Source organism: Hemibagrus wyckioides, linkage group LG06 (genome assembly GCF_019097595.1).
Source record: "Hemibagrus wyckioides isolate EC202008001 linkage group LG06, SWU_Hwy_1.0, whole genome shotgun sequence".
Classification (NCBI taxonomy): domain Eukaryota; kingdom Metazoa; phylum Chordata; class Actinopteri; order Siluriformes; family Bagridae; genus Hemibagrus; species Hemibagrus wyckioides.
Window position 1 is genome coordinate 13678938 of NC_080715.1, and position 23646 is coordinate 13702583.

Sequence of the window (23646 nt, forward strand, 5' to 3'; positions counted from 1 at the left end):
TATATGTCCTATATATATATGTATATGTCATATATATATATGTTTGTGTGTGTGTGTGTGTGTGTGAGATTGTGTGTGAGTGTGTGTCATGAGATTTTAAAGGTGCTGAGGTATACAGATTTGTCTGCTGAAAGATTATTGGAAAGGAGCGGATGTGGTTGAGCACATTCTTACTCAATTAGTCAACATTGTACTGTTCTCAGCAGCTACTGGGCAGACATTTACCAGGCAGAAACGCCTGTGTACTAGAAATTTATGGCATACTGGTTTTTATCAAACCATCAGATACTTTTGTTTGCGTTTTACTGAGAGGCGTCTAAGTTTCAAGACAGGAACTGAAATAGGATTTGTGTGAACAGAGTGAATCAGGTTTCTCATGCTGTGCGAAGCGCAAAGAAAAAACACCTCGAGACTAATTTCATGACAGAGATAGGAAGGAATCCACACATTTCTCAAGTTGTAAAGAAGAAATTTAATTACACAAATGCAAGCTACTTCAGAAACACATTTCATGCGATTTATCTCGCTATACAATTTGTAGACACCTGAACATCACGCATCTATGTGCTTGACGAACATCTCGTTATCTATTCCGTTTGTTTGCTGTAAGCTTCACTTTTCTAGAAAAGGCTTTTCACTAGATTTTGGTGTGTGGCTGTGTGGATTTGTATCCATTCAGCCTAAAGAGCATTAGTTGAGGGCATGTGCTGATGTTAGCAGAGGGGGCCAGGGGGAGTCAAAGTTCCAGTTCATCCTGAAGGTGTTCAGTTGGGTTCAGCTGAGGTCAAGGAGTCCTGGCCAAAGGAGTTCTTCCACACCAAACCTGGGAAACCATGTCACTTCGAGCACAGGAACATTTACATCTTAGAAGTTTGGGTCTCTTAGTTCTATTACAAGTTTGGGCCTATTGAAGGCACATATATGCATGATGGCCAGGTGTCCATATATAGCGTAAGTAAAAATGGCACTGTGAAGAATCTGCAAGCAAACATTATGACTGATAAATGCATTCATTGCTACCGTTATTGCATAGTATACATTAAATCATGCTACCTTCAAACACATTACACTGAATAATACATTCAAATGACTGATGTGATTAACTACCTCTTGTTTTTTAAAAACAGAATAAAGACCAACAGCTCAGCCAGGAAAATAAGCTCATGCTGTGAACATCCTGGGAACTGTTTAACTCAATAGCATATACTCTGGTTTCATCCAGAAGAGGATGGATTCCTGTTTGAGTCAGGTTCCTCTCAAAGTTTCCTTACTTTTGTCTCTTTCTTTGTCACGGTTCCCCCTGGCTCATTAGGGATCTAAACCTACATTTGGATTTCTCTAGAGTTGCTTTGTGACAATGTTTATTATTAAAAGTGCTATAAAAATGAGGGACGATACAATCATTACAGTGCACACTCTCAATGCTCTTTATACATCTATGAAAAATCTAAATAGCATTTGTTGTATAAACAATATCAACCTAGAAACAAGATACAAGCATAAGACACAGCAAGAATATGTTTATAAATGTGCTTTTTGGCTAGACTACAGACGATAAGTTTTGAACGCATGGATTACACTGTGTTGTTTTTCCCTTATTCAGGTGAATACAGTGTAGAAAAAAGTAAAGCTTCCTTTACTGTATCATTAAAATCAAACTCATATGAATAAACTCTGGAGGATCAGACAGTAGCGACCACAGGATTCAGGCGAGAGTTGTGGTTCACGTCTCTGATCGGTTGTACTTGCTGATGTACCTCACGCATGTCCATGTATTCTGCATTCTTGTCTGAACCTTTTCCTTTCACTTTCTTCTGAAATGGGTTAGTAGGTTACGTTAGCAGTAGTACACAACATTTGTACTCAGGTTGAGGAAATAATAAGAAAAACAAAAACGGTTCACGTTAAATAACACACACTTAATTTAACAGGTTTTCTTCTAAAGGGATGTTTCTTCTGCACGGTTTGCTACTAGCATTTCCTCCCCTGTGTGTCAGATCAGTTGATTCTCAGGTGTAAAGTAGGTCTGTGTGTGCAGAACTGACCACATGAAACATCTTCATTATTAGACACTCCAGGAAGAGGACTGCTTACCCCCTCAGCAATGTAATTACGAAGAAAGATAAAGAATGCTTGAAAGTGTGTCTCTTACCTTGGGTCTAGCCCCCCTTTTCTGCAGACAAAATCAATACAAAAATCACATTAGGTACTTCACTACAGTGTATAATAACTCGTACACAAGTTAATGCTGGCTAAATGGCACCACTTTTATATTTTGCTGTATCACATTTAGAAACATATAGTGCCAGAGCTCTGGGCTAACTGGACATAAATGGGTTTAAAAAAAAACATTAATAAGTTAATTGACATATGTATTTAGTCAGAAGTGCCTAGAGTTTCTGTATATTAAAGGCACCAATACAGAATCACATGATCTAAAGAGAAGACCGACTAACAAAATATACAACTCTGGAAAAAAAATAAGAGACCACTGCAAAATAATCAGTTTCTTATGTTTTTTTCTTACAGGTTCATGTATTGGTGAGATGAACAGTTTTGTTTCATTTTTTTGTGAACTGCTGACAATATTTTTCCTAAATTAAAACTATATCTGTTGTTATTTAGAGTGTATATTTAAAGGAAATGACAACACATCCAAATAACCCAAGATCATGCAGTATTTGCAGAGCTTTAATAACTCAAATAAAAGAAAATGCAAATCATTTGTAAACAAATTGTGTTAATGCGTTTGCTAAATAACATTAAGAAATCAGTATTTGGTGGAATAACCCCGATTTGCATGCGTTTTGGCTCCATGCTCTCCACCAGTTTTTCACATTGCTGTTGGGGAACTTTATACCACTCTTTTTGCAAAAAAGCAAACAGCTCAGCTTTGCTTGATGGTTTGTGACCATCCATCTTCCTCTTGATGACATTCCAGAGGTTTTCAATAGTGTTCAAATCTGGAGATTGGGCAGTGGTCTCTTATTTTTTTTCCAGAGCTGTAGTTCATGATGGGTGTAATCCAAATCAACAAACTACTAATATCTATATTACACTTTTTTGTTTTATTTTTAAGGTTCTTATCTTCCTAAATATGCATGTTTCTCTTTAATAGGGAAGACTCCTGTCTTAAATATTAAAAGAAACATTTCAGAAAGCCTCGCCATATTAATGAGTATAGGACTTTCTTTGTGAAAATATTTTAGTAGCCTGTTTTGAATCAATTTATTATTATTATTAGATTATGTCGCATATGTTTCGCGTATTGTATGTTTCACCATACAAGTCTCTGTTACAATATAAACAATAAAGTATTAGAATACGTGCATTAATTTAATCATGTGACCCTACAGATGTTTGGTCTGTCAGTGCTGCTGTTATTCAGAATAAATCAACACTATCTCAGCAATCAAATTTGATAATTCAACATAATTATCCTCTGGTAGTAATTTAAACTACTGCAGACACCATCAGGAAGAAATGCTTCCAGGTGATAACACCAACTCCGTATAGGATGGATACATGCAGGGGTGGACTTAACCAATAAGCGAAGTAAGCAGCTGTTTAGGGCCCTGGGGAATTAGGGGGCCCCGACCAATACCAAGAAGCCTATACAGTATAAATCATATAGTACTTATTACTTGTCTATCATATATTGTATGGTTTGTCTATAACCATTAAGATTTTAACATTATTATTACATCTTTTCAAATGCAGACCCCCCCATGATTCATGAATAGTGGAACGTTCCTATCATACTGCACATGCGCGAGATGGAATCGCTTAGGGCCCCCAAATCACTAAGTCCGCCCCTGGGTACATGCTCTAGTTTGACAAAACAAAGCCATTCCGAAAGCACAAGCATTTCTTCTAAAGTATGTATAGGTTTCTTACCTGCATTGGCACATAGGTTATTTGAAGCTCTTCAGAAATTTTGATCTACAGGAAAGTACAAAAAATAAATAGTAGGCCTGTTTGTTTTGTAATACATTCAAACTTGGTATTAATTATCCTTGGTTAATTAAGCAACCATGTTGAGCACTGGGGCCTATAAAAGCTCACAGAAGCCAATATATTTAATCAACAGAGTAATTCAGACTATTGTCTTACCCTTAGCCTGATATAAACAACAGTAAGAATCAAACTGTAGAAACACAGCAGAAGTACAATTCCAAGCAGGACCAAGGTGAGATAACCAGTCAGAGCAGATTGATTGCTCACATCCACGTCCTTGGTTGTTAGGTGGTCCAGAGGTATGGGAGGTGGAATACTGCATCCTTCAAAACATAATACAAAGCACATTTTTAACTTTTTGCTTCTATGGAATAAACGATATATTAGCCGCTTCAAGAATGTAATGATTCCAACTTCCATAAACTTGTTTAAGTTTTTTAAGTAAGAAATACTACACAACAAGGTGTGCTGCTATTAGAAAATCAGTGTCACATAATGATGTGTTTTTTAGCACACCCTGAGGTGCTTTATTTCTCTTATACCACAACGGTTGACATGCTGTTTACCCTGGTCTGCTTACATGAGCTCATAAATGCCCACCATTGGCTAGGGTTGATTGGTTTGTGTGTACTGCCCAAGTGAGCAAAGACAATTTTATTCTCTTGGCCTCCAGATCATGATTGGCTGTGGCATTGTCAGGATTTGAACACTGTTCTGTTGCACCATTTGGGAGCCCAACTTCACCACGCTAATGATTGTGTGTTAATGGTAATGTATGTATTTTTAACTTGTAAGATTATGTCTGCCATACAAGTCCATCTGAATGAGTTGTTCCTATTTTAACGATGAAGCATGTTGAAATTAAACTGTGATCTGAGTTACAGCTAGCGCGTTTCATTCTTTAGCATTACGTATTAAAAAAAGAAATTGTGTATTGGTAACTGACATGGTTTATTATTCAAACATTTCTCACCTGGGAGCAACATAACTTTTCTTCCCACTCTCACTTGAACAGGGATTGGGGTACTTCTGTAAACCATACAATGACATGGAAATCCATTTTGCTCAGCAGTTATTTTCAGTGTGAAATTGAACTGGTTTCCTTCTTTTCTCCCACTACATACTGCCGTGCTTTCGTCATTGCTGCACTTTCTCTCATTGTTGATGTACAGCTCGGCACTTATAGTCCAGTCTTCCGGTGCAATATATTTGCATATGACATTGACTGAGCTGTTATCGTTGTAGTCATTCTGCAATAATGTCCACACCTGGAATTCAGTAGTACATACTGAAAAAAACCAATGGATTAACTTCAGAAATATAAAAAGTAGAGATAAAGTAGATGCTATAAATAACTGTGTTGGTACAATGACTTGACTGTTGTGAGTGTCAATCAGTGCTACAACCAAAATGTAAGCCATTTGTAGAAATTTGTAGGATAAAAAAATTGTGTGGTGTGAAAACATCCCTTTTTATCTTTTAAAGGAACAGCAGTTTCTTTTAAGCTGCTGCTCTTGAACAAGGAAACATGATAAAGGTTCTTCCAATCTAGAAAATTTTAAAAACATATATATATCTATATATCTATATATATATCTATATATATATATATATATATATATATATATATATATATATATAGATATATATGTTTTTAAAATTTTCTAGATATCTTTGTATATATATATATATCTTTGTGTATATATATATATATATATATATATATATATATATATATATATATATATATATATATATATATATATATATATATATATACACAAAGATATAAACAAATATATAAATCTCTGTATGATGAACAAATGTTACTAAAATGTCTTGCCCTCAGAAGGACGCCACTCAGAAGAATAATGGCATAATCCATGCTACAGTTTTGATTAGCCGCTACTCATAATGTAGACTTTTATCTATAGTTTAATCAAGTGTTTTGTATTAACATAAGCAATTAGAGCTGATTGTAGAAAATGAAAGAAATATAGTATTTGATTTAAAGCCCCTTACCATCTTGAAGTGTCAGAGAAAGGATGAAAAGAATAAACACCCCGTCAGACATGTCAGCTCGCCGTGTGATGAGCATGCTTTACGGATTTCAGCCCACACTGTGTATTTTGTAAGGTGAAAAAAAAAAAACAACAGGAAATGACTTGCGAGATTTCAAAACAAGGTGTCAACTATAGTGCCTTGTAGATAGATAACAATTCAAGTCAAAAGGAACGTAATGGATGCTAGTTTAGTCCACATGGATTATTTTCCCCAGTATTGTCATAGCAGTCTGAGGATCTGAGGTGTTTAAATCAAATTTCCGTTTCCTTCTTCTGATTTTGGCCAGAAGTTGATCAGGTGTGTGGGTGTTTTCTTGAAAACAGGTTTGAACTGAAACTAAACACACGAAAAAGTTTTCCTTTCAAGCACCCACACACTTCATATCCTACCAAGTGAAATGTTTTTTAGCTTGGGTTATTAGGATACACTGACCTGGATAGTCTCAAAGCACAACTGATCAACACTCAACACAACTGATCCAACTTATTAAACTTGTCATGGGTTGGTGGTAGATGATAGGAACAGATTTGTGTTAAACAACAGATTTATATCTATATATCACATTTCAGACATATTTTAGTGGGTTTTTTGGATTTATTGTATTGCCGTTTTATTTAGTTTGGTTGAATAGTTAAAATTAAGACAGACAAACATGATACTACCTGAAAACTATATATAGCTTTTTTTATTGCTATAAATGTTTATTTATGGCTTGCTAGGTTAAAGTTGAATTTAGAGTAAGAAATCATTTAACAAACAAATAAATTAAAGTTAGAATAGTGAGTTACAGTTTTGGGTCACAATAGCTTGATTACTCTTCTTCTTGTGTATGTACATGAATGATAAGTATGGGTGGCAGATTTCAGCTGTGTCCCAACTGGACAAGGCAGGGAGAGAACCAAACAGAGAATGTAAAATTATTACATAGCTTAAATACCTATTAACTAAATGGTACACTTGAAATGGCAATTTGAAATGATATTTTAGTATTGCCTAAGTGATCTGAGACAAAGCCACAGAACACATCCATCCTGAGGACTGTAGAGTGTCTAGAGTGGCATGCCATTATAGGGACTGACTGGCCAGCCAGTTTATAGGCTATGCTTATAACGTCCATCACCCAGTGGACCAGGCTCTGTTTCCTTAGTAATAGAATAAACATTTGGATTAAGGACTAGTAGAACATACACTGGGCACAGAAGAGCTAAATCGGGTGTCTCTAAAAATGGTCTTTTACTCAATAACCAGAAAATCTTTAATTTATGTTTGCTAAAGGTGGTTACTGAATTAAACAGTGCACTTATTTTTTCCAACCTGGTTTATAAAAGTTCGTTTACTTTTTTTTAGGAATGACTATATATTGAAATGTGTTTGTTTGTTTGTTTGTGGCAGGGATGTGGTAGCTTAGTGGTTAAGGTGTTGGGACTACTGATCGGAAGGTTGTAAATTTCAACCCCAGGATCACCAAGCTGCCACTGTTGGGCCCCTGAGCAAGGCCCTTAACCCTCAGTTGTATAAAAAATTAGATATATTGTAAGTCGCTCTAGATAAGGTCGTCTGCCAAATGCCAGAAATGTAAATGTAGGTGTTTGTGAGGACCACACAGTTGTAATTTAGGCCCTGATCAGATTTGAGTTTTTCAACAATTCAGATTTGAAGGAGGGTTTATACTGTATATTGCAGAATGAGCCATTATTAGTGCCAAGGCATGTTCAACTCTCATTCATTTCACTTTAGTAGGTTTTTGGATTTGCCATTTCACAAAAATATATGAGTCCATTGCAGAGATTGGGGTACATTTCTTTGATCGTACAATATATGAAGTATATTTGAATTACATTATATGAATGGGCTGAAATTTCTGTCCTTTTGTTATAGCAGTTACTGTTTAATTCATATATTATATGGCATGTTGACTATGTAATTTGTGTTCAACCATTAATTTACTTTTTACACAGAAACCTAAACTGCTGTGCGTTTGGTTACTGACACTTCAATTTCCTCTGTAGTGTCCCAGTTGTGGTCAGGAAGTTTATGGTTCAAAGAAGTGTAAATAGGACTAAAATGTCCATAACATATTGTGTTAAAAGTGCAGAGGTTTGCTGTAATCTGAGGCCTCATATATGCTAGTACATCCTGTTTTTCAGACGAAAGGTAAAAAAAAAAGATGATGCACACAGAAAGCCTGAATGTATGTGATTTTTGTCTAGATAATGTCGGTACTAAAAGATACCATTTGATTGCGAAAAACAAGTTTGTTTTTGTAGATGATGAACCTAAGATAGAAAATGGAGAAACTGAAAATGTTTCTTAAAATCCATTTGTATCAGTCATATTTATTGAATTGGTTGTGAAATTCAATTATAATCTACTTTGTTGTTTACTGTCAAGGCTCAATATCAGCAGCACCCTACATTTATAACAATAACTTTAAACAAAATTAGGTTGAGTGGCTATCACAATTGACTTTTGTTATGGACTACAATCTACTGAATATTTGCATGTCCTGACTGCTGCCCCAAAACCTGAGGTCAGTGTTATCCCTTCCCCGGTGGGCATCTATAAGTGCTTGATGCAGGTACTGGTAAGTGTAATAATAACTCTATGGAAGAAATGCTGGGTTGTGATTGACTGCGCAACATCTAGAAAGCATATTTGTTGAATGGCTGATATATATACACACACACACACACATATATATATATATATATATATATATATATATATATGGTGGAGTTCAGTCCTATCAGTCCTACCTGCTCTTATGGATAAGCCACAGCTGCCCAGTAGTACCAGAAAGATCATTCTCCAAACTTACGCTTAAACTCTTCCTCTTATTGAACAGTAGTTTCCTTTCATCAAGTCTTGTTTTCAGGCCCCTGAGAAGCATTTAGATACACCTGTTATATGTGTTAGATATGTACTTGCTATCCAGGCTTGTGAGATTTAACTGAATGGGCTTCTCTAAATTAGAGCTTTTACTTTAATATGTTACTTTGATTGACAGACATATTAAAATGACAGATGTCTTAAGAGGAAATCCTGTTAGACAGCATACCTAATAGTTTTTTGCAGAAGTAGTTTTGTGGTGGCAGATATCTAACACCTAATACTTGATAACAATACAATCAAGTAACACTTGATTTTAAACCCCCTTGTAATGGGTAACTGTTTTATGGAAATTTACATTATTTGCAGTTTCTTGCAAAATGACCTTTATTTCATGGTAAAGGGTTGTGATTATACATCAGTTTAATCCTTTAATGCAGTCATGTTCTCTGAAACTTGCTTTGAGGTTAAAAGCATTGTTGATCATCAATATAGACCCACAGGATTTGTAAGATATGTCGGTTAACATCCATACAACAGTGAATTAAAATGGTATGTTCATCTCATAGGCTTTATGTTGCCTTGTTAGATGATTCATGAGGAAATGTGCCCCTAATGTTTTGTCAGTACTTGTAAATTGAACATTCATAGTGTTTCATGTAAATCATACATACTGAAACTGATCTAGGATGTCACATAAATGATTTAGGTAACTATTATTTTCCTATGATGACATGAGTAGACATGCTGCGTCCCTTGAGACACAGCGTTCGTCTGAATCTAATACGCACACGGAGAAAAACAGACAAGAGTTACGAGTCTGAGTCAATTCTTCTTTCAATACCTACTCGAAGTGAGAATTCATTTCTGGTGTAATGAACGCGTCTGGTGGTTAATTCTTACAGGAAACAGAGACATGGTTGTTTTTTTTTTAACAGAGTTTAATTGACTGAGAGGCAGTTATTCAACATTGGGTACACTTCCATAGGAAACATGTAATGTTTCTTTTCCACTGAAAATTAGAAAGAAATTGCACAGGAAGCTATGCAACAAGCTGACATATTTATCTACCTTCAGATAAAACAGAATAGTGGTATTTTATTACTATTATAGTACAACCGTATAATTCTTTGGTAATGCAGGCACAAAGATGAATATCATTGATAAGTATTAGTACATATCACCAAAAGTTACTATAATCGCCTTTCTGTGTAACTGTTTGTGTCAGGTGATTGGATTTCCGTTGCTTCAAGATCATTTTCATCACCTGGGGAAAAAATAAACATTTGATGAGCATTAAAAACAAACAAACAAACTGTATATCTGTTTTTAGAGTGACTCTGGGTATTTTTTTCCCTTTTCAATTAGAAAACCTCTCACACGTTCAGATATCACAACCTTCACCCCAGACTGTTTGATGATCTGAGTTTCTTTGTTGTTTAATTTATTATTTTTTACAGCAAATATAAGGTGAATGATAAGCTGTAATTCTTATTCCAATTCTCATTCTTATTATTGTTGTATTAGTAGCCTACAGAAGGTATAACATACCTGAAGAATGAGGGTGATGGCAGTGATTATGAGAATAGCATAGAGCACAATGTTGGGAAATGAAAGGGTTTGGTCGTATTTGTTCTCGGGGATTTCCTGAATCCTAGCTTGCATTTGTTGAGGGGGACAGTCTGGGCTCTCTGGAGAGGAAAAATAGATTATTCATTCCATCAAATACACTTGAATTCATTAAAGACATTTTGAAGATAAAAAAGGTTTTTATGGCTCGAAACCTTAACCAAATGGAAAAAGTTTCGATGCATAATACACTAGAGAGATCAAAGTTCCTATCAAAGCATTCATAGAGCTACTGACGTCAACAAGCTTTATTTTTGTAATGTTTTGAATCCTGTGTGTGGGCCGGGGAGGCCCCGTTTCCATTGACACGCCACAACAGTGACATTGGGATTGGTCTTAGATCTTTGGCTCCCTCTAGAGTCCAGACAAGGTGTATCTCTGTCTGTCCTTACATTACAGACATTACACTACACTTATTCTCAGTGGTTATGTTGTTAGGTACACCTACACTGACCTACCTATGTCAGTTGGGTCTGATTTTACTGAGCAAACCTATACAAAGCCTATAGGCCAATGTTAAAACCCGAGCTATGAAAGTGTTCAGTCATTTGTGCTATTCTAAACTGTTTAGTCCAGAAGACTGAAAGACTCAAACATCACCATACTCTTGCCTTTCTACCTACACAACAATGCTGACAGTTGCAGTAATTTGCAGGAATATAAGATAACCACTGAGAGTATATACACCTGCACTGTTAATGTAAATTAAACTCAATCTTCATTTTTTATTTCAGTTTTTTTTATTTCATTGTCTTAAACTTCTGTTATCTGTGATCACTTCCAAAAAGTCAATCGACTTAAGGCTTTAATTGCAGGTGGACTGTAAGCATTATGTTTATATATTGTATGCCAAAGGTTCAGGTGACATTAAGTATTTTTGCAGTTATATACAAAGACTATAAACAGTTAAATGTATGGACAAGTATTAATATAGAGTGTGTGAGGTGAATAAGGACTTAGCAACATCTCTTACCTTGTACATACACCAGTGTGCCATTCCCAATCTTGCGGATGTATGGTGGTGGGAAGATCAAATCTATTCTGCATCGATAAAGGTCAGTGTCCTCTCCCCTCAAGCCAAAGATGGTCAGGTCCACTTTGCCTCTGCTGAAATTACCTCTGCAGTAGATTCTACCATTTGTCTCTATGTGAGGATATGAGCTGTTGACATAGGCACTGCAGATCCTTTCTTCCCCATACATTCCCTTATATACAGACACTCGCATTTCTTCTGGCTGTATCTTTGGGTTAAATGTGCAAGGCAAAAACGCTTGTCCATGTACCCCAACTGCATAGTATGGCTGAGACACAATGAAAGCTGGAGAAACAGAGAAAGAGAGAAATATTAGTTCTAGTAATATTATTCCTTCAAAATGTTTCTAATGAAATGCCATAGATTGTTATATTACAGTGTACTCACCATGCCCCAGTGGCAAGCCCACGATCAGTGTGATAACGAAGGCAATCATTGTGTAACACTGATGGTATTTCCCATTTGTCTTTTTATGCTTGAATTCATTCGACTATTGTGGAAACCTCTCTGACATCACAACTGTGGTAGGAAACCTCAAGCTGACGGTAACTGCCCGTACACAGTGCTAATTTTTTACATTTGCATGTCAAACGTGATGCAAGTTTGCAGCTAACTGATGGAAAAAGTTGAACGTGCAATTGCAAAAAAGCAACATATCAGCAAAATTTCAAGCCTAACCAGTTTAACTGATACATTCTGACTTAACTCAGAATGAAACTCTGATAGCTAAGAATGGAAAGAGCAATGTGGTATTTCTTTGAAATAGTTGTGCTAAATCATGAAATTTAGGATTCTGTGTGGCACAAATCGTTTACACACCATTTTTCAGAAGATTATTTTGATGGAATAAAATGTGACCAGATGATACATCTGACAAAGTTATATTACATGTACATGGACATCTTAGCAAATGAGAATATAAACAAATGTTGTTATTATTATTATTATTATTATTATTATTATTAAAGTTTTCCAAGTTAAAGAAATTCTATTCCTGTACATTTTTGCACAAATAAAGTCTACCCTTCATACCCTGCTTATTTACCATTCAGTAAATAATAAATATGGAAAAATATACAGTACATTAATTCCATTTTATTCAATTAATTCCAACATTTAAGTTAAATAGAATACATTGAATCAAAATGAATTTAGAACTAAAATATTTGCAGATTTACTGTATTTACTGTCTTTATTTACTGCTTGATATACTGTGTCATTGTCATACAGGTAACAGTAACGATGGGAAAAATTGTTTAACAGAAAATCACACAGGTTTCTATGTCCTATAGAATTGCCCTGTGATTACTGTGTGCCACCAAGTAAACAGTGAAAGAGTATTTGATTGAAAACAAAAGAGTACCTGACTTGCACAGACCTCTATAGCATATAAATATAGCTCACTGTACTAGAAGAAAGATATGTTTATGATTCGAAGCAAAAACTGGAGAGAAAAAGGGCCATATACAAAATGTTTTCACTTTGCTGTGAATAGTATTTTTATTGCAGAGCTGAATGGATAAATATAACATCAAAATGTTTTAAATAGTGAGAAAATACACAGCCGGTCAAATTGACACATTATGTTTTATTGAACAGTTTGCAGAATACATCCATATTCACAAAGTATTTTAATAAATTATACAAATATTTAAAATGGCACTTAGATGATCAGGACTCAGGAATGTTTTTATTATTTGTGGTCAGTTATAGATAAAGTGTTATGGATGGGAGCTGGAGCTAATGCTGAACTTATTTGACTCTTGAGAACTCTCCCGGCCTTGTGTTGAAGTAGTCATTGTAGTATGTATCCTGATGCTGGAGTTTCCACTGGTTTAGAAACAGAAATATTGTTAGATTTTGTATAGCATAACCACTATGTAAATATTGTAGCAACTGAAAATATTTTGATGTATATAGTATGTATGTAATATCTATCTATCTTATCTATCTATCTATCTATCTATCTCTCTCTCTCTCTCTCTTCAAACATGTAAGTATCTAGTAAGCAAATAAAAAATCTAAATGTTCAAGATATTTTCTTTTCTTCTTTTCTCAGCACTCTCATCCAAACTAGATAAATGAAGATGAAATACAAAGTTTGTCATTTGTATTTGTATGTTATATATATATATATATATATATATATGGACACTTACAGCAAAGGAGCAGCTGACAATTGTGGTGATAATATTATACAAAGTCATTAACCCGCAGCCTACAGCAAGCAGTATCCAAGACACTGAGTGTCCCGCATCCGTACAGGACTGAAGACTTGAGTCTAAAGAACAATAACAGTTACGATAACAGTTTCACCAACAGGCTTAACGCATTCAGAAATATGCTGCGTGTTGCTTCTGCTTGTACATGAAAATGCATTACCTTTAACAAGAAGATAAGCATAGGTTGTTTTGGAAATGTCTCCATGTGCTACTGTGCAGTTGTACAAGCCTGTGTCACTGACTTGAGGCATGTCTATTATATAATCTACAGTTTCATTCGTAACATGAACATGAAATCTTTGCTTTTCATTTGTGGTGTTTGTTACTTGAGTCTTTTGGAAATCTGTAAAATGCAGCTCGGTGTCTTTATATAGCACAATGCGAGCATTCTCCTTCAGTTTCAGATCTGGGCAGCTGATGGAAGCATTGACAGCATCTGACATCACTGTCTGTATTACCAGGATTCTGTCTGAAAACACAATAACACAAGTTGTTGTTTTGGTGAAACATAAGAGAGGTGTCAGGATGTGGTCTGTCACTACCCTCCTCCTCTATCATTACCTCTTTCCTCACTATTCTTTTTATGGTTTTTACTTTCACTACAGGTGACACGTTTTACTTTGGAAATATAAATGAAAATGAAAAGATTAATTTAGATAAAGTTATTTAGAAGGTTCTCAGAAGACATCTCGAGGAATATATCAATATTGTTTACAGTGTATCGCGTATACAGTGTATCACATGCACATTTGTACTGCTCTTTCTTTCTTTCTTTCTTTGTTTCTTTCTTTCTTTTTGAAACTATTGAGACTATTTTGAGACTAATATCATGCTCAGATATATTAACACTTACAAACTGCATAATAATTTAATGTATTGTTTCTCTTCACGTTGGACGGACAACTAAGCAGGTAACTAAGCAGGACTGTACACAAACCGGTGTACACAACATAAAAAGTACACAAACTAAAAAATACACAAACCTTTGATGCAAAAGTTGCTTTTCCCCCCATCTTTGGTGTGAAAGCAGGAAAATGTTGGAGAAAAGGACAGAAATACAATAATACAAGCGAACCGGTCGACGTGCATCTCTGCATTACTGCCTCTCACAAGTGAGAGAAGAACAGACGACAGCGTTTTCCTGTTCTTGACTGCACATGGGAGGACACACAAGTCAGAATGCACCTGCTAAACAGCTGACTTGAATATATAAGCTCGAATATATAGATCTAACTAACACAAAGACAACAGTCTCATTTCTAACTGTGCTTAAAATCCAGAAGCACATGCTGTCAGTTATTTTAGTTATTCTATCTCAAACAGATCAATTAGGACAAGGAGATTTTTCCATATTACGTACTCTAATTTGGATATTTTTAGAAATATCTATTTTAGTCTTTTCTGCTGAAATGAGGAGGTCGCGTGGAGGGGGCTGAAGAACTTTTTGGTAATGAGTCACAACTTTCCTTTCACTGGTCACATCACAACATGGCACAGTCTGGGGTATTTCTCATTTTTAGTACATTTTTTTTGTCTGACAAGCACAGGAAATAGACAATTTTAGGTGTGGTTTAGATTTTTTTTTTCCATATATAGCAAAGACAGTTGCTGAATTTAAACCTTTACATCAGTATATTGGAAAATATGTGTTCCTGTTCTTGAACCAGTAGCCAATTCAACATATATATATATATATATATATATATATATATATATATATATATATATATACATATATATATACATATATATATATATATATATATATATATATATATAATGTTATTTAATAATTAATATAAATATTTGATATTTGATTAATAATGTAAACTAATTTAGTAATCTGATTACTGTTGTCTTATTATTTTGTATTTACAGTACATGTACTAAATATTTTAAATTAACTTGCAATAACTGATATGAACCACACGGTGGCAAGATACACACAGAACTAGCCTATGAACCAGGTAATTTCATCAAATGTCTGGCCTTCATTTGAAGCTATTTCCCTCTATCACATATCCAGCAATACAAAGATGACTCTGAATAGCTGTGTTCAAATAAAAAATATGAATGTTCCAAAACAGCAATGACTTGCTGTGGGATGCAAATATATACATATATATCATTTATATAATATATATGTATTTTCTATAGTGGTCTAACTTTTGGTTTGAGTGGTGATGACTCATCAGCTGTGATTTCTCTGATGTGGTTAGCCTCAGAGCGAGCAATGGTATTACAATGTCTTCCTCTATATGAAGACTGCTCAAATTTCCGCCTTGAAAGACCCCCTACCAACACACACACACACACACACACACACATACACACACACACACACACACACACACACACCAATGCAGTCTGTGTGTCTCTAAAACTGAAACTGGTGCAGACAGTTTGTGCATTTGTTTTTTCCTGTACTGGAAATGCAGTGTACAACAATCTATAAACTGTGTGAAACAAATTAGTCATGTACTGTTTATTGTAGTTCAGGCTACAGACTGCAGTATGATGCAATATTTCAGATTAGGTTAGTGCAGTTAGTGCAGTTGTACATTTAAAAAAAAAAAGCAAATTATCTAGATCTCAAACATGATAATCATTCGTCACACACACACACACACACACACAGAGTTAGACAGTTAATTTAGTTAACTTAGTCTTCTTCTTCTTCTTCGTCTTCTTCGTCTTCTTCTTCTTCTTCTTCTTCTTCTTCTTCGTCTTCTCCTCCTCCTCCTCCTCCTCCTCCTCCATTTCACTTACTGACAGGAGAGTGTAGGAGAAAACCCACACATGGTCGTATTTGTTCTCTGGGATTTCCTGAATCCTAGCTTGCATTTGTTGAGGGGGACAGTCTGGGCTCTCTGGAGAGGACAAACAGATTATTCATTCCATCAAATACACTTGAAATCATTAAAGACTCTGAACTTCCTCACACATCACATTCTACCTCAGCAGATTGTTGCACACACACAACTGCACTACTCTGCACAGGTCACACTTTTTTTTTGCACCGTCACTTTACCGTTTACATTTACTGTTAAATTGGATATTTATATTTATGTCTTTTATATCTATATATTTATCTCTTATGTATATGTCTCTCATATGTGTTTATACTACCGCTCAAAAGTTTGGAATCACTCAAAAATTTTATTGTTTTCCAAGGAAACACACACAAAATTAGTCTGAATAGAAAATATAGCAAAAGAACAGGACATGCTGATATGCCAGAGTTAGAAATGATGATTTTGATGGAAATGATGAATGTTTACCTCAAATTTTGCCTTTATCAAAAAAAAAACAAACCACCTTTTGCAGCAATTACAGCCTGGACACTCTAGCTGTCAATTTATATTCATTCAATTTTTTATTCAATTTTATTTGTATAGCACTTTTAACAATGAACATTGTCTCAAATTTACAGAACATAGGAACAAAAAGCATACAAAAAGTCCTAGATGTTAGACAGAATCACCCCTAGTGAGCAAGCCTGTGGTGACTGTGGCAAGAAAAATCTCTTGTATGAGGATGTATGGTATGAGGAAGAAACCTTGAGAGGAACCAGACTCAAAAGGGAACCATCCTCATTTGGGTGACACCCAAGAGTGTGATTATAAATTATTCTAAACACTGAAGAGTGTGATTATGAACAATGTCATTTCTGCAGTTATGTACAGTCTACAGTGTAATGCAGATACATCATGTCTACTGGAGCTGGCACAATCTCCAGATGCCTCAGGATGGGTAGAAAACAAAAGGAAACAGAAAGGAACAGGTGGAAAGGAATTAGCGTAGCTGCCGTTCATGATATTAGCAGCACTAGATGATAATGTGCATTTAATCAGATGTACTGGAGTACAAGGTTATAGGATGAATTATGTGTATGCCAGGCTAAAGAGATATGTCTTTAATCTACTTTTAAACTGGGAGACTGTGTCTGAGCCCCGAACACTGTCAGGAAGGCTATTCCAAAGTTTAGAAAATGTTCTACCCCCTTTTGTAGACTTTAATATTCTGAAAACTACCAGAAGTCCAGAGTTTTGTGATCTTAAAGAGCACAGTGGATTGTAGCGTGTCAGAAGACTGGCTAGATACTTGGGAGCTAAACCATTTAGAGCCTTGTATGTAAGTAGTGCTAGTTTGTAATCAGTTCTAAACTTAACAGGTAGCCAGTGCAGGGATGATAATATTGGGGTTATATGATCATGTTTTCTTGACCAGGTAAGAACTCTGGCATTCTGGACTAACTGTGTCTTGTTTATTGAAGATGCAGGACAACCACCTAGTAATGCATTACAATAGTCCAGTCTGGAGGTCATGAATGCACGAACTAGCTTTTCTGCGTCAGATACAGATAAAATGTTCCTAAGCTTGCCAATATTTCTAAGGTGGAATAAGGCTGTTTTTGTAATATTGTAAATATGATTTTCAAAGGACAAGTTCCTGTCTAATATTACACCCAGGTCTTTCACTGTCGAGCTAGTAGTAATAGTACATCCTTCTAAATGGAAGCTGAAATTTGAGAGCTTTTTTGTACTGGTTTTTGGACCAATAAGTAATATCTCTGTCTTATCTGGATTTAGTAATAGAAAATTATCGGTCATCCAATCTTTTATATCTTTGACACACTCAGTTAATCTAGACAATTTAGATATTTCATCTGGTTTTGATGAGATATATAGCTGGGTATCATCAGCATAACAATGGAAACTAATCCCATGTCTTTTAATGATTTTGGCCAAGGGAAGCATGTTCCTTTTTCTACCCATCCCGAGGCATCTGGCATCTGTGCCAGCTCCAGTAGACAGAGACCAACCCTACGAGGATCCTGAGGCATCCAGAGCTTCATCTGGATTCTGCTTTGTGAGGATTTGGGTATATCAAAGCAACGCTGCCAGCCCTATGTGGACTTCGAGGATGACAACAGCAGATGCAGCCTTGGTCCGAAGCTAAAAGCAGGTCATTTGTGATTTTAACTAGCACAGTTTCTGTACTATGATGGGGCCTGAAACCTGACTGAAGATGCTTGTGCTGACACCACCTTTTCTAATATTTTAGATATAAAAGGAAGGTTTCAAATCAGTCTGTAATTTGTTATTTCATTAGGGTTTAAATTAGGTTTTTTAAGAATCGGCTTAATAACTGCTAACTTGAGAGTTTTAGAGACGTGACCTAAATATAGCGAGGAATTAATAATGTTTAGAAACGGCTCTCCATCTGAATGTATCACTGCTTTTAGTAATCTAGTTGGAATTGGATCTAACAAACACATTGTTGATTTAGCCGTAGTGATAAGTTTATATAGCTCTTCCTGTCCTATACCTGTGAAGCATTGTGGCTCTAGAGGTGGAGATTCCGGCTGGACGGGATCACGGGATGCTGTCAGAGGTTGAACATCCATTATTTTGTTCCTGATACTATCAATTTTTTCAGTGATGATGTTCATAAAGTCCTCACTACTAAACTTTTCAAGATAATCTGATGAGATTTCACCCCATGCTTCCTGGAGCATCTCCCACAAGATGGAATGGCTGACGGAGTCTTCCTCCGTAGCTGAAATCAAGCTGAAATATGCAAGATGCAAGTGATCCCAAAGAGTTTTGAGCGGATATATATTTGTATTTGTATATGCCTATCCAGAGGTGGACAGTAAAGAAGTACATTTACTTGAGTACTGTACTTAAGTACACTTTTTGAGTATCTGTACTTTACTTATTATTTTTTCTGGATACTTTTTACTTTAACTTCACTACATTTGAAAGACAAATACTCTACTTTTTACTCCACTACATTTCTGTCAATGTCATTGAGTAGAAAGTAGTTACATTAATCATAGGATGATTTTTTTTTCACTCTTGTAGCATTATGTGTTGTAAAGTTCAGTGGTTTTCCATAATTTTTTTAACTTAATTGCTGACAAAATGGACGAATATATGCTTTGTATATTATACACCACCAACGCATTGGTAATGATGTTAGTTAACACACAAAAACGTATGCTGTGTCCAAATTCTCATACTATGTGTCCTAAGTAGTATTCAAAAATAAAATTAGTATGCCCCAAATCGTAGTATACTGAAAAGAGTATTCCAAAAATTCCTGGATGGTCTACTACTTCTGGTAGAAATTCAAAGTGCAGAACAATGCACACTCTAACGGGTAATATTGCCCACAACACATTGCACACAGGAGGGAGGAGCCTGGACAATGGTGTAAATGCATATTAAAACGATGTAAATGAATTGTGGAAATATATATAACTCTTTGTTAAAACAGTGTTGCTGTTGGGTGGTTGTACAGCTACAGTTGTGTAGCTGGGTTTTAAAGCAGGTTAGATTTTTTTTCTGACCAGTCTTCATTTACAGACCATTTGATTGAAATGTGCATGAGTGGATACACATAGATGTGTACAGGTACATCTCAAAATTTAGAATATCATGAAAAAGGTCAATATTTTTTGTCACTCAGTTCAGAAAGTGAAACCCATATATTATATAGATTCATTACACATAGAGTGAAATATTTCAAGCATTTATTTCTTGAAATTGTGATGATTATGGCTTACAGATAAGGAAAACCCAAAATTCTGTGTCTCAGAGAATTAGAAGTTCAATATTGGAAAGTCATGGTGTCACACCCTAATCAGCTAATTACCTCAAAACACCTGCAAAGGTTTCCTGAGCTTTTAAATGGTCTCTCAGTCTGGGTCAGTAGGCTACACAATCATGGGGAAGACTGCTGGCTCGACAGTTATCCAGAAGACAGTCAATGACACCCCCCACAAGGAGGGTAAGCCACAAAAGGTAATTGCTAAAGAAGCTGGTTGTTCACAGAGTGCTGTATCCACGCATATTCATAGAAAGTTGAGTGGAAGGAAAAAGTGTGGTAGGAGAAGGTGCACCAGCAAAAGGGATAACCGCAGCCTTGAGAGGATTATCAGGCAAAATCCATTCAAGAATTTGGGGGAGCTTCAGATGAATCCTAGACATGGCCTACAAATGTTGCATTCCTCGTGTCAAGCCACTCCTGAACCAGAGACAACATCAGAAGCATCTTACCTGGGCTGTGGAGAAAAAGAACTGGACTGTTGCTCAGTGGTCCAAAGTCCTCTTTTCAGATAAAAGTAAGTTTTTTGCATTTCATTTGGAAATCAAGGTCCCAGAGTCTGGAGGAAGAGTGGAGAGGCACAGAATCCATGTTGCTTGAAGTCCAGTGTGAAGTGTCCACAGTCAGTGATTTGGGCTGCCATGTTATCTGCTGGTGTTGGTCCACTGTGTTTTCTGAAGTCCACAGTCAACGCAGCCATCTACCAGGAAATCTTGGAGCACTTCATGCTTCCTTCTGCTGACAAGCTTTATGGAGATGCTGAGTTCATTTTCCAGCAGGACTTGGCACCTGCCCACACTGCTAAAGGTACCATAAGCTGGTTCAATGACCATGGTGTTACTGTGCTTGATTGGCCAGCAAATTCGCCTGACCTGAACCCCATAGAGAGTTTATGGGGTATTGTCAAGAGGAAGATGAGACACCAGACCCAACAATGCAGATGACCTGAAGGCCGCTATCAAAGCAACCTGGGCTTCCATTACACCTGAGCAGTGCCACAGGCTGATTGCCTCCATGCCATGCCGCACTGATGCAAAAGGAGGCCCAATCAAGTATTGAGTGCATAGAAATGAACATACTTTTCAGAAGTCTGACATTTCTCTTTGAAATATCCTTTTTTTATTGATCTTATGTAATATTCTAATTTTGAGACAGAATATTGTGGTTTTCCTTATCTGTAAGCCATAATCATCACAATTTCAAGAAATAAAGGCTTGAAATATTTCACTGTGAGGAATCTAGAATATATGGGTTTCACTTTCTGAACTGAGTGACAAAATATTGACCTTTTTCATGATATTCTAATTCTTGAGATGTACCTGTACTTTTTTGTTGGGGGGGTAGGAGTGTTAAATAAAAAAAAAATGAAAATGATTATACCTGTCTTGTCAACTCAGTTGTTTAATTTCTATAGGTTTTGTAACGTTCTAAAAGCCCTTAATTCCACAGAAAGTATTGCATGCAACAATAATAAAACAATGTGTTGACGTTTACTTTTGATACTTTTAAAAACAAGTACTTCTGTACTTTTACTTAAGTAAAAATCTGTCTTTACAACTTTTACTTGTAATGGAGTAATGTTTGACCAGTAGTATTTGTACTTTCACTCAAGAATGGAAGTTGTGTACTTCGTCCACCCCTGTGCCTATCCAATATCCTGTATCTCATTGGTTTTTGGTTAATTTATCCTTTTTTTAAAAAAAAAAAAAAAAAAAATTCTATTTCTTGTTAGGTTTTTATATTTCTGTTTTTCTTTAAACCTTATTTTTCTCTTGGAACAAGGACAGTCCAAAAAAAAGCATTTCATTACATGTTGTACCGGGTATGAGTTTGTATTTGACAAAATTTGAATTTGGAGACATTTTGAAGATTAAAAAAAGGTTTTTATGGCTCAAATCTTTAACCAAATGGAAAAAGTTTCAAAGCAAAATATAATAGACAAATCAAAGTTCCTATCATAGCATTCATAGCTACTGACATCAAGCTTTATTTTTGTAATGTTTTGACTCCACAGCGGTGACACTGGGTTTGGTCTTAGATCTTTGGCTCCCTCTAGAGTCCAGACAAGGTGTCTCTCTGTCTGTCCTTACATTACAGACATTACACTACACTTATTCTCAGTGGTTGTTAGGTACACCTACACTGACCTACCTATGTCTAGTTTTCCTGAGCAAACCTATACAAAGCCTATAGACCAATGTTTAAACCCAGGCTATGAAAGTGTTCAGTCATTTGTGTTATTCTAAACTGTTTAGTGCTAAGTTCAGAAGACTGATAGACTCAAACATCACCATGCTCTTGCCTTACTACCTACTCGACAGTGCTGACAATTGCAGTAATTTGCAGGAATATAAGATAACCACTGAGAGTATATACACCTGCACTGTTGAAGCATAATGTAAATCAAACTCAATATTCATTTAATATTTCAGTTTTTTTATTTCATAGTCTTAAACTTATCTTGTCCATGTACCCCAACTGCATAATATGGCTGAGACACACTGAAAGCTAGAGAAAGAGAGAAATATTAGTAAACTTCAAAGTGTTTCTAATGAAATGCCGTAGGTAGTTATATTAGTGTACTCACCATGCCAAGCCGTGTGATAACGAAAGCAATCATTGTGTAACACTGATGGTATTTCCCATTGTCTTTTTTATGATTGAATTCATTCGACTATTGTGGAAACCTCTCTGACATCACAACTGTGGTAGGAAACCTCAAGCTGACGGTAACTGCTCATATGCCATGCTAATTCTTACATTTGCGTGTCAAACATGATGCAATTGCAAAAAAAGCAACATATCAGCAAAATTTCAAACCTAACCAGTTTAACTGATACATTCTGACTTATCTCAGAATGAAACTCTGATAGCTAAGAATGGAAAGAGCAATGTGGTGTTTCTTTGAAATAGTTGTGCTAAATCATGAAATTTAGGATTGTGTGTGGCACAAATCGTTTACACACCATTTTTCAGAAGATTATTTTGATGGAATAAAATGTGACCAGATGATACATCTGACAAAGTTATATTACATGTACATGGACATCTTAGCAAATGAGAACATAAACAAATGTTTATTATTATTATTATTATTATTAATAATAATAATAAAGTTTTCCAAGTTAAAAAATTGTATTCCTGTACATTTTTGCACAAATAAAGTCTACCCTTGGCCATTTAATAAATAATAAATATGGAAAAATATACCATACATTAATTCCATTTTATTCAATTAATTCCAACTTTAAAGTTCAATAGAATAAACTGAAATAAAATGGATTGATAAAATATTTA

At 35.6% G+C, this 23646-nt stretch overlaps 3 protein-coding genes across 7 annotated transcripts; all 3 read right to left on the bottom strand.

The window, feature by feature from the left end:
- Nucleotides 1-459: 459 nt before the first annotated feature.
- On the bottom strand, nucleotides 460-6272 carry si:ch211-67e16.3 (uncharacterized). Of its 5 annotated transcripts, XR_009204679.1 has the most exons (7): nucleotides 5980-6272; nucleotides 4931-5245; nucleotides 4114-4280; nucleotides 3898-3942; nucleotides 2153-2173; nucleotides 1920-2040; nucleotides 460-1814 (listed from the first exon to the last, which is right to left on the bottom strand). XR_009204679.1 is itself a non-coding variant. In XM_058391102.1 (6 exons), the coding sequence occupies exons 1-6, from the start codon at nucleotides 6053-6055 to the stop codon at nucleotides 1683-1685; spliced, it is 753 nt and encodes a 250-aa protein (XP_058247085.1). In that variant the 5' UTR covers nucleotides 6056-6272; the 3' UTR covers nucleotides 460-1682. The 5 variants fall into 5 exon arrangements, 4 of the variants coding, with proteins under 4 accessions (XP_058247085.1, XP_058247087.1, XP_058247088.1 ...); XM_058391102.1 differs by lacking the exon at nucleotides 1920-2040 and having other exon boundaries at nucleotides 460-1811; XM_058391104.1 differs by having other exon boundaries at nucleotides 460-2040.
- A 3533-nt stretch (nucleotides 6273-9805) lies between these two features.
- Nucleotides 9806-12024, bottom strand: cd28 (CD28 molecule). The gene is made up of 4 exons (XM_058392980.1): nucleotides 11900-12024; nucleotides 11453-11797; nucleotides 10402-10541; nucleotides 9806-10117 (listed from the first exon to the last, which is right to left on the bottom strand). Exons 1-4 carry the CDS (start codon nucleotides 11946-11948, stop codon nucleotides 10031-10033), a joined length of 621 nt encoding a protein of 206 aa, XP_058248963.1. The 5' UTR covers nucleotides 11949-12024; the 3' UTR covers nucleotides 9806-10030.
- Nucleotides 12025-13062: 1038 nt separating this feature from the next.
- LOC131354992 (uncharacterized) lies at nucleotides 13063-14925 on the bottom strand. The gene is made up of 4 exons (XM_058393143.1): nucleotides 14718-14925; nucleotides 13895-14203; nucleotides 13672-13793; nucleotides 13063-13342 (listed from the first exon to the last, which is right to left on the bottom strand). The coding sequence occupies exons 1-4, from the start codon at nucleotides 14821-14823 to the stop codon at nucleotides 13265-13267; spliced, it is 615 nt and encodes a 204-aa protein (XP_058249126.1). The 5' UTR covers nucleotides 14824-14925; the 3' UTR covers nucleotides 13063-13264.
- Nucleotides 14926-23646: the final 8721 nt, after the last annotated feature.